Source organism: Anas acuta, chromosome 23 (assembly GCF_963932015.1).
Source record: "Anas acuta chromosome 23, bAnaAcu1.1, whole genome shotgun sequence".
Lineage (NCBI taxonomy): Eukaryota > Metazoa > Chordata > Aves > Anseriformes > Anatidae > Anas > Anas acuta.
Window position 1 is genome coordinate 3,366,936 of NC_089001.1, and position 17,100 is coordinate 3,384,035.

General features: G+C 45.0%; 1 protein-coding gene across 5 annotated transcripts in view; it reads right to left on the reverse strand.

Annotated features, from left to right (window-relative positions):
- Positions 1 to 17,100, reverse strand: part of ARHGEF12 (Rho guanine nucleotide exchange factor 12) — a 74,212-nt gene that overhangs the window by 37,375 nt on the left and 19,737 nt on the right. For 2 of the 5 annotated variants that reach the window (XM_068659029.1, XM_068659027.1), the window contains 3 exons: positions 6,539 to 6,562; positions 5,967 to 6,055; positions 4,322 to 4,378 (listed from right to left, as the gene is read on the reverse strand). In XM_068659029.1, coding sequence (XP_068515130.1) covers positions 4,322 to 4,378; positions 5,967 to 6,055; positions 6,539 to 6,562 — 170 coding nt within the window. Of the gene's footprint in view, positions 1 to 4,321; positions 4,379 to 5,966; positions 6,081 to 6,538; positions 6,563 to 17,100 lie in introns of those variants that run through there. The other 3 variants (XM_068659031.1, XM_068659028.1, XM_068659032.1) reach the window with 2 other exon arrangements.

The following is a 17,100-nucleotide window of genomic DNA, read 5'->3' on the forward strand; positions in this document are numbered from 1 at the left end:
TAAAGTCTACGAGGTCGGTGCAACACCGAAGAGCCCACGTTAGCAAGTGGCAATCAGCTTTTGGTGCACGATTCATTCATTCCTTGCCTGGGTGTTCCAATTCTCACTGTTTCCTGGATGGAAATCATGAGTCTTTCTTTTTGAAGAACTTTACCAAGGTATTTCATTTTTTTTCCAGCTGAAGCTTAAGAAAAGTTACAAGGTCAAAGGAGCTCATCGACAACATTCAAATCAAATCAATAATTATCTTAGTCCCATATGCACTTTCATATGACAGTACCTTGAAATAAGGAAACATCACTGTGACTGTGCTTTAAGTACAAAAAAAAAATTGGACATTTGTATTTTGAGTGGATTCATAAAATTTTGTAGAAGAAAAAAAATCTTAAAAATCCTTTTTCATCTTCATGCATATTGCAATTCCCCAAACCTGTTTGTTACTCAAGCCATGAGTGCAGCAAAGCAGCTAACTGCATCAGCTGCTACTAGCTGTAGTTAGAGGTTTAAGATTAGAAGTGGAAGCTGTTAGAAATTACCAGTCTCAGAAAAAAGGAATTAGAGGAAAAACTGAAACGATCAGCTCTTCAATAGGTGGCACTATTCCCTCCGAGACGTTGTGGCCACTTCTCCAGCCCCCTTACAAGTGAGCCTGTTGGGTAGCAGGAAAGGGTAAAGTCCCAGCCTCTCAAGGTCACTTACACATGGTGGTGAAAATGTCTGTCTCAACTGTCCCAACAGAGACATTTTGAATGTCCGTGAACTTCTTCAGTTAAGAGACCATTCATCTTCTTCTCTACGGATCCTAAATATTTTGAAGCTATTCAGTTAAATACGAAATTTCAATTCCCCAGCAGGGCATAACAAATACAGCAGGAGTTTGTTCTGAAAACCTAACTCACAAGAGAGAATGGAGCCATGAATTACATCTCCCATAACATAATGGGGCTTTTCCTCTGATCAAACTGTGTGGGACACTGCACGGGAGGAGCCTCGTGAACTCTAACCTCCCTGGAGGCATGAGGCCACAATGGGAAAATGCAATTTAATATAGTGATTTGAAATGAATCATTCAATAAACAAAAACAAACTCCTTGGGGTTTTGAGACTGTCCAACTGTTTCACTTCAGTTGGGAGGCTTTATTTCCATCAAAGATTTCCAGAAACCCTGCTCCACAAAATAAATAAAACTATCGGCTTTTATAACGACAATTTCTCATCGGATGAAATTCTGCATTTCACTTCATTCGAGTTATCACCATGTTCTTCATACCAAATGACATATTTGCAGCATTCTTCAGATTCTTCCACTAACTTGGTAACAGAAGTCATGTAAAGCCTGAGCAGAAACTATCCTGTTGGAAATTACTGCAGCATATAATGTCCTGATAAGGCTGCTAATAACAATGGCACTGAAAACCATTCATAAAACAAAGCTTGGTAACCTTTCTAGAAGAAAAGAACAATGTATTTTAACCATTAAAAATAGGACTATCTGCTCCCATGGCAACGACACATTCAATCCCTGTGGTCGAGTGCCCCTTGCACTCCGAGCCGTTTCTGGCTATTATAAGGGGAGCGATGAGGGGCTCCCCAGAGTCCTTTTAAGAGGCTGGAAAAATGGTCACAACATAAAGACACAAGGCTGACAAGAACTGCGAGGAACAAAACAGGAAGAGTAAGGACAGATTCTGCAGGGTTCGATTTAAACACATGTCAACAGGGGCAAAATCTGGATTTGCAAAACAAAAAAAGAGCTAAAAACCTGCCCCAAAGTTGGAGGCAACATGTGGAAGAGTATGCAGAAGGTCTGGTCCAGCATCGGAGTCAGAAACTTATAATTAGTAAATATAAAGGAAGGTATCTTTAGGGAGCAAGTAACCAATATCTAACCTCTCACCCCCGAAGCTATAATCAATTTTCAAGTTTGTTTAAGAGATGGGAATTCTATTTCAAGAAAGAGGTGTCAAGCATTGTGGATGGTTATAGCACTAATTAGTTAATTACAGCATACCTGAAATTACGCTCAATCTCTCTTCTCATCAGCTAGACCTTGTTGAGTACACAGATACGAGATGGTTGGATTTATGGGAGAAAATACCTCCCTCTAAGTTTGATACGACTATAAATCAACTTCTGTCTATCAGAACAATTTCCCTACCTAACCACTCTCCCCAGCCAAGCCACTTATATTCTTTGAATTCAGGCCTATTGCTCCTTAATTAAGAATTTTGAGAGGTAAGAACAAACACACGGAGCCACACCTCCTTTTTCTGCTGTCATTCAAGACTTTTCTATTAGTCACCTTCCAAGGGCTAGCCAAAAAAGAGCCAGTAACCATCCAGTCACCAGCAAGAAAAATATCAGTACAGTATTTCCACTTGCAGGTCTTTAAATATTTTGGTCCCTTCCAAAGCAAACAGCAAAGCTCTCTACACATACCACAGAACCTGGGAAAAGGAGAGGGTAGAGACAAAAGGCAGGGCAAGGTCCACAACAGAAAAGGCCACTGGAAAGGAAGGATGAGTGGAAACTGCTCCCATAGATACTGGACACGGACAGAGCATCTGCAGGAAACTTTGGGGGAAGTGAAGGCTTAAGTTCGGAAGTCGTGTTTCTTTCTGCCATACATGAAAAACCAGGACACTGTACAGACTGAGGGAGAAGTATAAACACAGATACATTCCATTAAGCATACCAAATGTTTCCTGTAATTAAACTAGAATAGTCTGACAGCACCTCCAGTATATTATGGGTAAGCAGCGTGAGGCAAAACCTAATGAAGGTTCAAGCCATGGGGAGCTAGTCAACCTGCGCTGTCCCCAGCCAGCACCAACCTGGCGAAGGGAAGAACTAAGGGATTCAGCATAAGCTCATCAGAAACATCCCAAACTACATGCTTTCTGAGCAGGTTGTTTCCTTGTTTGTTGTTTCTGAGGAGGAAGACGTAAGCTGCAGCAGGCCAGGTCTCTCTGGGATGAGTTTCCAGCCCTACCGAAGCTCTCTCCAAACCTGTTTGCAGTCTCTGTGGAAGTCTCACACCCCGAGGAGCATAACTGTCGTATTACCCCGTTTGGTTGGTTGGCTGTGGTCGGTTGGGTTGTTTTTAATAAGAAATGTGATTCCAAATTCCAGGGAAAGTTAAGAGAGATCTGACAGAAGGAACAGACACACCTCCCTAAGCCGTGTCAATTGAAGGGCTGTAGTGGTTGAGAAAACTACACATTTGTTGCTTGTTTTGCTTTTTTTTTTTCCAATGTTCCTTCCAATCAGAGCTACACCAGCATCATTTCGTGTTACACAGCTGGTTTATGATGTTGGTTCACAGTAACACCTGGCAGTTTTATTCTAGTGAAATAATAAAACTGATACTGGAAGAGTCGGTGCCTCTGTCCAAAAGCCCGCAGAAGGTTATGCAGCAAGCAAAATTATCAACAGGAGAAAAATCGGAAGATATCACAGACTATCTTAAATACCAGAACAAATAGGGATCACAAATTCAACAGGTCATTGGCATAAAGGTAGGATGGAGAGAGTGTCACAGTCTAAAGACTGACGTCTCTGATGTAAGGTGAAGAAGGGCGGATGAGCAAACAGGCTCCATTTGGTGCACTCTTTCCAGCAGCACCGCTCAAGGTGTGCTGGCAACATAATGATGTGGAGCTACTCCTATCCCAAATTGTTATACGCCAATTTGTTCCAGCCTACATGCTCACTACACAGTAATAGAGTAATACAGGAGCACCAGGGAAGTTAGCCCCACTTTGGAATGAAGAACGGTTAAATTCATATGAGGAATGATTTAAGTTCACATTCTCACATTTAAAAAAAAATATTTTCAAGTATGTTTTTTTCACTTCTGTGAAAAATAAAAATAAATTGACAAAAGATCCTCTACAGATAATGCAAAATACGAGTTACCAGCTCACCCAGATTAACCTCTACAGTTAGAGCAAGACCCAGACTTTTCTCCAACTACAAAATCTCTGCTGCAGTCCAGCACGAGCCGTGTCTTCGCACAATGCCAAAAACACTCGGTGGCACAAGATCTCCAAGAACAGCAGCCCCACCAGGTTTTCCCAGTTAGGAACGGAGAACAGGAGAACATAGGTGCCAGCCTGTGCTTGCCATGTACGGGTTAGTTTCCAGCCACTACAAGAACTACAAGCTGATACACTGAAGCAACACGTAAACCCAGTTTCCCACTCCTTGCTGCAGAGCCAACCATGCGGATCACGTAAAGGATAAAAGCCTCGGGTGCACAGACAGAAAGCATGGAGCAGACTGCAAAGGTGCAAGGCTTGCAGCGGCTGCTTTAGCTTACCATACGTCTCGGATCTACTCTCCTCCGAACTAGACTTTGTCTTCTTGGAGGAGCTATCTGCACGAGAGCAGGAGAAAAGGAGAAAGAGATATAGAAAATATGGAGACCAAACATGAGAAAAAAAAAATCAATGAAAAACACAGACTGATTTATTAGGTTAAATCGTGCAAAACACAAATAGGATGTGAACAAAACGTAGGCGAAACACTTGGAATAAGGGGTGAATAATACAAGCATGAAGACACAGGTAACACCACAAAGAATCTATTACAGGATTTGAGACAATAAAAGAAGTTCTTGGCTACGAACTACAGAAAATATTCTGGATAAAAAACAGTCCAAGCATAGAAACTCTGGTAACATTCACCTCCAGAGTAAGTAATAAACATGTGCACAGTGGTTCAGCATTCTGAATTTACCCCTTAAAAAGAAAGGAATTTTATGAAGGCTACAGTACAGAGTTCATCCGTTAGACCACATCATAACCATTGTACAGTGGTGCCAGGTAGCAGCTCTCGAATCGGAATTACTTTCATCAATTTAAGATGAGAAGATTCCTGAAGTTTGCTTCTGAAGAATTCTTTCTGCAAACCAACTTCAGAGCCCGAGACCTCCCCCAGCCAACATAATTTTATGTTATGTATTCCCAAGGACTAAGGAAAAGAAGACAACCACTAATTTAGGTTCTCTCCCTTAAAGGACTTTTTTTTTTTTAAACATAATGTTAAAAGCCCATTTTAATTTATTTTGTGCACACTAGGAAGGAGTCATGCAGCTAGTGGCAGGAAGCATTAACGAACAGGACGGTTTATAAACATCAGCTTCAAATGCCTTGTGCAAAAACACATTCTACAAGTTCTACAACCTTTAGATTCAACTCTTGTCTCTTCCACAAGCCCCAGGGAAATCACTGGGCTAAACAGCAGAATGCACAGACATGAAAAAAGCACATTGCATGGGGCCAGGAGGCTCAGGCAAGAGCCTGTCATGCATTTCATGAACACACACAGTAGTCACTGGGTTAGTGTTTCGCAGAGGGAAGGAAGAATCCCTGCATGCATCCTAATTTCCATGACAGCACTGGACAGGTTGACCAAGCTGACCCAGATCCAACCTTTCAGAAGGTTAAAAAATAGGATAGCATATCCTTGAAAAAAACAGAAGTTCATCTTAAAATACAGCATGTCAGAAAGCACAAATTCCCTCTGCAGAGATGGTTGAAAATCCACTAAACTTCAGAAAAAATTTACAAGGAATACCAGAGCTAGTCGAGTCTATAAGGTCTCAGATTTCACACTTTTTTGTACTAAAACAGCCAGGGAACTACTCACAACTAATTACAGTATTGGCCTCCTGAAATTTCAGACTAACTTTTCTGAAAGAGGAAGGAGGTATAATTACTCACTGATACCACTAATCTAGGTTTATTCTTGCATAATTAACAGCGACTTTGTCGATGAGCACGTTGTAAAGCAAGCCTGTATTCATTTCAATGCCTGCATGCTTCCGGAGGGCTTTGCAAGCACAGAAGAGCACGACTCTCACAAACCACATTTGTTGACACATTAAAACCGGTTCCATTCCAATCCCCAGCACTTTTCAAATCAAAGCCCAGATCTTCAGCCGTGAAGTTTTAAGGCTTTACCTGTCGGATCAAAGTCGTGTGTGCTGCTGCAGCGTTCAACCTTCTGCTTCTTGTCAGCTGGAGACTCTCTGCTCAGAATGCTGCCGTGTCTGCGTCAAAGCAAAGCAGATGATCCTGACTATCACGCCACAAAAGCACTGCTCAACCTTAACTAGTTCTGGAAATAACCTTAACTAGTTCTGTTTGCTAACAAGAAGTTTGGATCATAGAATCACAGAATCATTTAGGTTGGGAACGACCTCTAAGGCCATCTAGATAAGAAGGCACACATTAGGTTCAGCTCTGAATTTCTTCCCAGAGCGAGGTCAAGGGGAAAAATGATCTCCCTCAGAATAGTTACAGACTGAAAAACCTCCTCAAGTCCTAACTCCACCTCCTCTCCCACCAAACAGTAAATGTTTAGAGATGCAAAAAGACTTAGAATACCCACCCCACAGCCCCCGAAGCAAGTGTCTGCACATCATGCACCAGCACAGCATCGTTTCTCTGCCCATCTCAAGCCCCATTCCTCCTTCAAAAATGCTGTACCGTAATTTGTAATATAGATAAAAAATTAAGCTGCAGCTACTCACCTTGTAGGTTTTTTGAGAGGAAACCTGAAAAGAAGAAACAACAAGTTTAATGAACTGTCTTTGATTTTTGGTTCTCAATATTATGCTTGATAACAATTATTCTTAAATACAAAGTTATTTTACACCTCTGTAATGTCTTCCAAAGAGAACAACCAAGGCTTTTCTCTTCTTCTGCATCAGCAAATTATTAGTTCATTGATTCAACTAGGCAAAAAATTATCAAGATTAAGGTTTCAAACAGAACAAAGAACAGAAGCTGAATTCGTGCCGCCAAATCCCGTGTCCAGTAGGCCTTCCTCATCAGAGCGTAGCAGCTCATGGATCGCCTTCCTCTCCTAACAACTAGTTCCATACAATACAAATTACTATAACTTGATTTTTTTTTTTTTGTTCTGGTGTCCAAGAAAGCCCAAAATCCCACTGAAAATTCTCCTGGAGCTGCAACATTCCCATTACGTCCCTCCCACGTGGGTTCCGTGGTGTCCAGGAATATCGGAGCTCACGCTGACGTCTCCTAACAAGACCTCGAACTATTTTCATGAAACTAGGAACTTGCCAAATTTGAGACAAGTACAGCAGCACAAAGTAAAGCAGAAATTCTATTAACTCTTCCAAATATTATTTCTGGGACGCACAAAGAACATAAGCAACAGGAACTCTGAGTTAAAGGGAGGCAGATGTGTATATGCATTTTTTAATTAATACATAACACGTATAAAACCAAGTAAGACATCACACCGGGATTTTTTCCCCTTGAATTATCACCAAAAAAATGACAGAGCAAGGTGTACACCACCTAAATTAAGGTACCAAGCTCAGCTTTTTTAAAACAACTCTTTATTCTCAAAACTTTTCAGAAATTTAGCTGCGCCATGGCTACTTGTTAAATGTTTTTCAGGTCCTTTGGCTGGAAAGCAATACGAACATTTAGACCTGTACTGACGAAAAAAGGATCAATCACCTTTTGTTCTCAACAAGTACATCTACACTTGTAGCTGATAATTCCCCCCTATGCACTAGTTATCCTTACTGCACTTGGGTTTTCCTGTTTACGTAGGCTTTCCAAAAAGCAACGAGGTGAGGGTCAGGAGGAGACTCAACTAAAAACAAATCTAATACCGCAGAAGTTAACAGGGCATTAAATGCCTTTTTTTTTTTTTTTTTTTAGCTGACCTATTTAGTAAAGAACACTATTCCTCAGCTGAAAACAAACCTGCCACCGGAGCAGGACGCTCCCAAAGGCACCACCTCCAACCGCATCCAGCTGAGCTGAGCCTTGCCCAACCAAGCTGCTCCAACGGGCAGAAGCAAAGCGCTCCCCAGGAGCACCTCCAGCATTACAACACAGATGCCTCGAGCACTGCCCACAAGCCTGCCCCAACGCACACCTCGGGTTTCAGGCTCCTTTCTCCAAGGAGGAGCACCTCCCGTCCTCCTGTCCTCGGTGCCACGCTGAGCGGCCCAGCCAGGAGCAGCACGGGCTGAGAGCTGCGAACTCCTTCCCGATTACCTGGAAAACATAACTGGATACAGAGAAGAAGCACCCAACGTAATCCCTCGCTTCCAAGAACAACTTAACTGCAGGGAGACGAAGCTCTGGCCAGCTCATGCTCGCCGAGCCCCTACGCAAGGCTCGGAGATGAGCACCCGATGACACACGAGGCAAGAGAAACTCCGATGACACTGGCAGTGGTTTGTGCCTGCTGCTGACAATAACTACACGCAGCCAGACTCCTGCCATCTCTTAGAGAGCAGCAGCAAACGCAGCTGAAACGCACCGATGGCTTCAAAACCACGGGGATGGATAGGTTGGATGATATGAGCTGTAGGAACCGATGGGTGAAGTTTCTCGGTTAAAGGAAAGGTGGACCCAGACTCCACTGAATTGCTGGTTCTTCTTCCCCCACGAAAAGCCAGGAATCATTGTTTTCACCTCAGAAGCTGGGAAATCCACGGCTTCGGATAAGCAAGGTGCAGCGAGCTGGACTCGATGATCTTGAGGTCTCTTCCAACCCAGGCAATTCTGTGAGCGCAGCCTCTCCTCGCGCTGCTCCATCTGCAAAGCCCCAGCACCCAGCCCTGCCGTTTGTGGATCCTGGGCAGCAAAGAGCTGCTCCGTGCGGGACAAAAGCCCAAAAAGCCCAAAGCAAAGCAAAACAAAAGTCATCCCAGGCCAAGCCGGCCCGAATGCCGCACGGTGAGCAGATGCAGCAATAACCACGCGTCGCTTTCAAAGAGCAGAAAGGAAAACAAAGAAACCCAGGGGCAGACAAACCATCATCCCTTCAAAGGCAGGGAAAGATGGTTAAGATTATACTTTTTTTTTTTTTTTTTTTTTAATCTAATGCACTTGCTTGTGAGTTGCATAAAAATTTCCTAGCACCACTAACAAATACTTTGATGGGGAAAACCTTTATTCCATAGGCTTCCTTCTCAAGCACCCAGAACTCCAGGCTTAAGATCCTACAGCAAAAGAAAGCATTTCCAAAGCAAAATTAGCTCCCTGCTGCACTGTTTTGGTTGGTTCCGAGCTATTTACTATGTGTTCAAGCACCAAGTACAGATGATGGATTTTTGAGGTCTAGAAGTTCCGATCAGCGTTTCAACTTACTGTACACAAGCTGTTGATGTTATTTATAAAGGAAACACCGAAGTTTTTTCAAGCTGTATTCTTGTCCCAGCTGAAATCCTCAGGATTTCTTCCTGCGCTTTGACGTTAAGGGGGAGCAGAGAAGTCCCTGTCCCCTGATGATCCTGCACCCAGCGTGGCTACAGAGGTGCTGGGTGAAGCTGCCAGCAAAGGAAAGGGCTGGTTGGGCTGGAGGTGAAGACCCCCAAAAAACTCCCCTCCAAGGCTTGCAACAGCTCCAGCCCACCGAGGCGTGAAGCCACAGAAATGAGAGATGGAAGAGGCAGCTGAGAGTATAAATACACCTGTAAGATCCACGCCAGTCAGGAGAAGCTCCCTTTCTCTTCCCCAAGCCCTAGCAGAACGCGACCTGACATTTCCCAGCTGAAGATGTCCCCGTCACTGCATCCCTCACACACCATGGCACGGTGCCACTGGATAAACGGAGCACAGAGCACACAACAGAGCCCCCCATGAATTTCTTCCATGGCTCTTTGTGTCCCAGTGCCACCGACCTTCACTGGGACACCACATTAAGCCGGGAAGTCGTAGCGAGCCTCCCCTCACTGCTTTATTTCATTCAGCACCATTTACAACATATTAAATGGATTTCACCCACTGCTGCAAACACCAGGCAGGCTGCAGGCACGGCAGGGCGCGGTTAGCAGCTGGAGCTTTAATTCCAGATCAAGCTGGCAAGTTTAGGCTCCACGATAAAACCCCGTAGACATTTTGTCTGATAAGTGATGAACATCAGCACATTTTCAAACAAGCTGTTCCACTCGCTCGACTCCCAAATACCAGGAACAATTAAAAGCCAAGTCACATTCTGTTTTTAAAATACTGGGTCAAATAATTTCAGCAATTTAAATGCATCAAATTACGAAAAGTATGGCTTGTTAGTCATGCTGCATTAGTAAAATCTATTTACCGGAAAGCCAAGTGAGAAAAAATGTACCTACAACCAGTACCACTGCGGATTAAAAGTTACACTTCCCCAAGTTAGCTCACACATGCATGCTCCACTCAGTACTGGACCACTGCCTAAGAGCTACCTTCGAGCCAAGAGCAAAAAAAGATAGTTTTAAGACCTCGTGTGTCAAAACACAGCAGAGCGAGGAAGGATTCCCAGCTCCCTGCAGCCCAAAGCATTCCATTCCAGCCCTGGAGGTTGAAAATATATCTGCCCATAAATAGCACAGCGCTCAGATAACCATGTTGGGTTTCTTGGTGTGTTTTTTGTTGTTGTTTTGCCTTTTTTTTTTTTCCCCTCCCATGCTAAAACGTTGCTCGATTTCAAGTATTTGCTATCTCAAAACCTGATCAAAGAAAAAAATATTTAGATTCAGATGAGAGCCTCAACCTTGGAAATATTTACTCATGTGCCTAACTTTAGTTCCCTTTACTTCAGCAGGACTACTCACATGCCTGAAATGAAGCTTGTGTGTATTTCGGTGGAAGCCTAAATTACTACAACTTGTGCTGAGATGAGTAAGAAATGTTGTGAAACCCACACAAAAGAGAACAGCCCAAAACTGCTTGCTTGACGGAACTAATCTTTAATTAGGAGACGAACAGTTGCAATAGAAGCTCCTTCCTTGCTTTATTAGTTTCATTTAAATAAGGCGTTGCTTCGTTGCCGACCAACCCTCTGAGAGAATCCTGCATTTGGAAAAAAGAAGAAACAAAGGCACCCAACTACCCCAAACCCAAGAGAGATGAGAAATAATTACAGGTCATTCGTCTTGTCCGCACACTTAGAAGAGGAAAACCAAAGGTGAAGTTTTATCCTCGCCCCGAATAAAAGCCCCAAAGCGTAGCTATTTAAAATTACATCCTACTTCAGCAGCTTTGCACCAAGTGACGAGGCAATAGGATGCTGGGGACAGAATTGGTCAGCTGCCCCCTCTATTTTTGGGTGGTAGAGCTGGATCCTCCTCTCCTTTTCCTCATCTGTCCCCAAAGAGATCCTGCAATGGAAGGACTGAAGCCTGTTCGCTTAAACATCACCGGTTTCACAACTTGATTTTGAAAAAAAATAATAAAATAAAATCTGTATATTTATATTCCCCCGGTCTGCAGACGCACATAGCCACCAGCCACTTGTTTGCTGGGCTTAAAAGCCCTGAGAAAGGTATTGTGGCAGAGTGCTGACACGACCCGAACAAAAGCAGTACCAATGTGACCTTCATAGAGAGCTAAAGGCAGTCTTCTGCCGCCACAAAAAGGGGTAGGCGCGCTCTGTGTAGGGCGGCGGGCGAGTAAAAGGAACTGATGAGATAGCAAATGACAGGCGGATCGAGAGAAACACAGATGCAGCAAGTGGGCCACTACCGGCAAGCAAGAAAAAACGCAGACACGAGGCTGCCAACCCCCTGCACTGCCCACAACGTGCAGCTGCAACCACAGCAGCTCTGCTGTGGATGCCACCGATTCAACACATCGGGTCTTTTTGCACTACCATCTCCTCCCCATGTCAAAGGACAAAATAAGCTGAGGAAAACAGTTTTCTTCCTCAAAAAACACCCCAACCAGAGCACAATGCAAGGTGCAGGTAACAGCTGAGTGATGGAGGGCACCAAAAGGATTCCCAGGACCACCCAGAGCTGATGTAGGGATCCTAAAACCATAGCAAGTGCACAAGGAGGCGAAACCCAGCTGAGCAATAAAAGTTTGCGTGTTATTTTTGTAGGAGTCCAAGGCAACAACCCCAGCTGACGCAATGACTCATGGAAGAATCGTTCGTGGCATTATTAGCTTTAGATTACTGACGGCTTGGCCAGCAGGCTTAGTTCTGCCTTCGCAGAAGGAACCCAGGAAACATAAAGCCATGGCCCATCAACGTGCTTCTTGGTGGATCAATACAAGAGACCACTGCGGCAGCCAGAAGTGCTGAGTTAAGCATTTAGATGAGATTAAGATCAGTTCTGATAAAATTGAGGGGGAAAAAGGATGCTTTTTTTGCAAGTCTGGAAAGCCAGCAGGTTTCTGAGGGCCTAAGAAGAGAAGGTCAGGGCTCTAAAGGAGTGCTGCTGCACTGTAGCACCACGGAGATTTTGGGAAAAAAACATTAAAATGAAAGAAAACCAGAATGCAAAGGTAGGTCTTCATGAAATGTACTGCAAAAACATGGAGATGCTGCCTCCATGGGATCTCCTGATGATGCAGGTAGTGACATCCATCTAAATCAAAACTCCTCCCTTTTGGCAATCTGACTTTGCAGTTAGATCTATTCAGCTTTTAAAGAAGCTTCCAATAAAATCTGTTAAACAGATAACTAAATTAAAGAGTCCAAGTCTCCTGCAGCCCGTGCTAGTTCTTTCCGACAAACCCTTCGCTGTCCCACGTCCAGGAGGGAAGGGTTTCTATTTCTCTAGGAACAGGAGCACTTGGAAGGGGCAGAAGGAAAGCATCTCCAGAGGAGTTTCATCCACAGGCCGCTCATTCAGTCCCAGCCCAAGCAAGTGCCTCAGCTATTTTCCATGACACAAGCACTTGGATTTTTCCAAGAGCTGATGTCAGGGCTTTTCATGGAGAAAGAACTGCATTTACAGGGCCGGCAAGGAAGGAGGGCTTCCCCAGCAGCTATTCTCAATGTGGCCTTTGTGCTGCTCCGCTGCCGAAGCCAGGACCCTGCGAGAACTCTCAGTCCCCTCAGAAACTCTACAAAGGGGAGGGGACGGAGACATTTTCAGCAGCCGGCACTGTTCTGCCGCTCCTGACCGACTTCCAAGGCTCAGAAGCATCAGCTTTGCATCTCGGGGCCTGAAGCTCCAGCCTTCCAACAAGGCCACCGATTGTTTCCTGCCTCCACGACCGGGTAGGAGCAGACAAACAAACCAGAGATGGGAAGGGGGACACTGGAAAAGAGCATAAATAAACCAAGACGCTCGTGTGTGTCCCCTGCTGCCTTCAGGTGGAGCCTAGAAGCACGAGTCGAGCAGTGGGGATGAGGTTTGCCCTCAAAACACGGTTCAGCAACTGCTGGAGAAGAGAGGTTGCCAGATTTGGGGGATTTTCTGCTGGTTTCCCAATGCGGCTGGCTACGAGTTCCTAATTCAGTCGCTTTCCACCGCCGGGAATGCCATAATCGCATCTTTGAAATGGAAATAAATAAATAAATGAATTAAACATTAAGAAAACCTTTTTTTAAAAAAAAAAAAAAGCCCAATATTTTCTAAAAGGCCTTCAGAAAACGTCATGAAAAATTAAACAAAAATCCAGTGCTTTGCAAAGAACTGCCCCCGATTTCTTCACTCATTTGCTGCACGTTTTTCTCGCATTACGCATGTAGCAGCATCGACCACGTACAGTAGAAAGGTCAAGCCTTGTGATTTCAGAAGTTATGACCCACTATTCTTGCTTATTTATTTTTAAGTAGGCGACAGAGAAAGATTCCCAGGCACAGAGAGCCCAAGCTTCCCTGAAGGAAGGGAAAGCAGCTGAAATAAGGCAAAGCAGCTGAGATAAACACAGCATGACAATATAACAGGAGCTCCAGAATTGCCTTTTTCTCCCCATTTTCATACAATCTTGGCAACCTGAGCTTCAGCTCTTTGGGGGGGGGGGGGGGGGGGGGAAATAGCGCAGAACATGGGTGCTGTGATTTTTTCCCTAATTTTCTTTTCTGAAATCCATTAAAAAACCCCTTTGCCTATGGAAGAATCCCATAAAGCAAGAGGGCTTGTTGCGCAGACAGGGCGTGGCGGGCCAAATTAACCTGCCTCCGTAAACTGTAGCTAATTACGGGGAAATGAAATGTTTGCTTGGCCTGCCAGTAATTGCAATACAGAGCTGGCTCAATGGAGGCAGCCCCGCTCCCCGCCTCCCTGCAACCACTCCTCCTACACGGAGTCTGCAAAAGCTTTCTAGTTAGATGCACGGGAAAATCAAAGCAAGGCACAAAGGAAGCGGGGCGCTGCGGCAGACCATTTGATTTTCCTAAATCAACCGTAGGAACCCGAAGCCAGCGAGTGCCGTGGGATCTGCTGTCACCCGGCGCATGCAGAAGGGCTGGGAGATGGCTCCTGACGCTGCCCCGGCGCTTTTTGCATTTCATTAGGCACCCAGCCCAGCTCCTTATTGATGCCGTGCCTCGCTTGTGGTCGCTGGGAAGCAGCAACAAGGCTGCTGTGTGGAAGCAGGGCTTGAAAACAGCAAAAGACAGCAATTAGAAAGGGAGGAGGAAAAAAAAAAAAACACAACAGCGCATGCAATACAACTGGAAATGTAGCTTTCAAAAGACCGTAACACTAAGTCCAATTATCCAGCTTTAAGTTTTGCAAATATATGTACAAGGTTCAGAGCCCCATTTGAATATTTGGCCCAGAGTTCACATTTCTGGTAAGTGAGCACAGTGCCTGGCACGGGAACGCCGCACCTCCGCTGCCTGTGGGACCCACGCGTACCCTGGGCTCTGGATACCGGTAAGAAATCGGTTCTGCTCTCCAGTAGCTGCCAAAATTCGGAATTAGAAGCCTTGGTCCTGCTGAAAGAGACCTGACATAAATATCAGGGGATGCAGGACAGGTTGAGCCCTCGCAACCCAGCTTTCAGTGTAGACTCCAAGAGGTGAGCGGACTTTTCTCCCTCTGTAGCTTTCAGAGACAAACCATCTGTCTCCATTTTTTGTTTTAAATTTATGGGTATTTAACATCACATTAAGACATATTTACTCTCTCCCAACGTGCCTTTCACGAGCTGTTTAAAAAAAGAACCAGCAAGGTTAAGTCCTCCTGCTCCTTGGCACTGCGAGCTCCTATCTGACTCAACCCCAGCTCGCTGCAGGTTGGCCTCGATACCGATTTTACTGGAATTTGGAAACCTTAACAGCAGAACATAGATCAGCAACACCCTCACTGATGGATTTAGGTATTGAAAAGGAATCAGGATAGTTTGTCTGCCCCACTGCACAGAAGGTCATTATGTCACCCCTATAGCAGATGTGGTCAGCATGGCAAACACCAGCTCCACGAGCACCTTGCCTTCATTTGGATTTACCTCGGATTCTCCTGGCAGCTTGTTTTAAAGGTTAACGTGCATCAACCGCTCCAGAAACCCAACGCCAACGCTCCAGACCCAAGACCTGCCGGCTCATCAGGAGGAATTTATCAGCTCAGAGCTGAGCACTCAACCACGAAGCAGTTTCAGCCCTGCCTTCGCTTCTCCCACCCAGTCGTGAACCTTTGGTCAAACTACGCCCATCCTGCATAGGATGTGCAGACAACACTCACCCTTACGACCTTTGCAAAGCTTCTAAATATTTGCCAGCTGCAATAAACTAATTTACAGCTAATACATCTTCAACTACCCAAAGGCAAAGTGCTCCCAGTGGCCTAATTTACACCGAGGAAAAATTGGATGCACGCACTACACTGCAAACGAAAGCAGTAGCAGAGAGAGGAGCAAGAAATCATTACCACATTGTTGCTTAACCTGTGCAGAGGATTATTAGCTCGTAGCCTTTCAGCTTCTAACTTAGTTAATTCTCCTGGTTTTACTAAGGCAGATGCAAACACCGAGGGCGACCAAATCAGCGTGACATCACGAGTCTCAACTACCTGAGACCAAATTAAGCATTTGCAGCTAATTGAACATTTTGTGTTATCCGCGTCAGCACTTCCAAGGAAGGATTCTCTCTTGGTATAAACTCTGATTTTAAAATCATCCATGGAAAATTTCCCCATCTGCATGTGCCAGTTCATCAGAATTTACAAAAAAAGAAAGCGCGTGATGTAAAGTGAACGGCACAGACGTTAGCTGAGCTATCCACTGAAGTTACAGTTACAGCTACCTTATTTGCATTGCCTAAGAAAAACAAAGCCGTGTCTGTGACACACAGAGCCATTACTTCCTCTTCCCCTGAAACGCAGGTCTCACCCATACAGCACAAGGCAAAGGACTGATTCGGGATACACGGAGTGAAAAGTGAAACAATTCAAGCCACCACTGACAGGCAGCTCTCCTCCCCAGCATTTCATCCTCCCCTTCATCTAAGTCCCAGGATAAATCCAAAGAGACCAACCGTAAAGGGCTGGAGCAGCAGGATTAGGATTTCACAGTAATATCAAGCCCCGTTTCTACTATAAAATGGAAGGAACAACAGAAAAAGACAGTAGTGAAGCCACGCTGCTTGTAAAATGGCTCAAGACCCTGAGAACAACATGAGTCAAACACCCGGCTATTAAAGGGTCTCCAAATGTGTTTGTGTGAGCGTTTGCCTCTTGGTTCTCTTCAAATAAAGCTATAAGAAAGGAAAAAATCAGTCATGTAGGAAACCTACCGGCTGTCAGGAGGTGATGGCAGTGAAATCCCTCGAGACGTGGCAGCGGTGCAGAGCTCATCGGGCTATGGGACGCTCCGGGAGCGGCTGGATCAGCTCTTTCCCCACCCCCTGCCCTGCCACCAGCTCCTGCTGCCTCCTCCCTGCGGGCACCGCCAGCTCCAGCGCCGCAGGGATGGCCCCAATTGCAATACCTGCGGGTTGTCCCTCGGGATTTGTCCCTTGGGATTTGTCCCTCGGGATTTCGGGGTCACCTCTCGGTGGCCGAGCCACCCACGCACCTGCCTGCCTGGGGAATGAGCATCTCTCCACCTTACAGCTTACCTACTCCAAAAAAAACGATAAATATATATATAAATGTAGACACACCGTGTGTAACAGAAGCCCTAGCAGTGGTTAGCACATGCCAAACCCTTTTTACATCAAACCTTCGTGCCCTGCATCAGCAGGAGCTCTCGCTAGCAGCTCCGGTGGCTGTGGCTGTGTTAGCGCTGTCTCGATCCTGCACCAGCAGCACTGCCCCGAGCAGCATTTTGGAGATGCTCTGCTGATGTGGGTTGCTTAATTTTTTAAACATTAGACAGTAAAATCCTAAAAAAAAAGGAAAATTTCAGACAAAACGGTTTTCAGGAAAAAAAACGCACCTCAAAG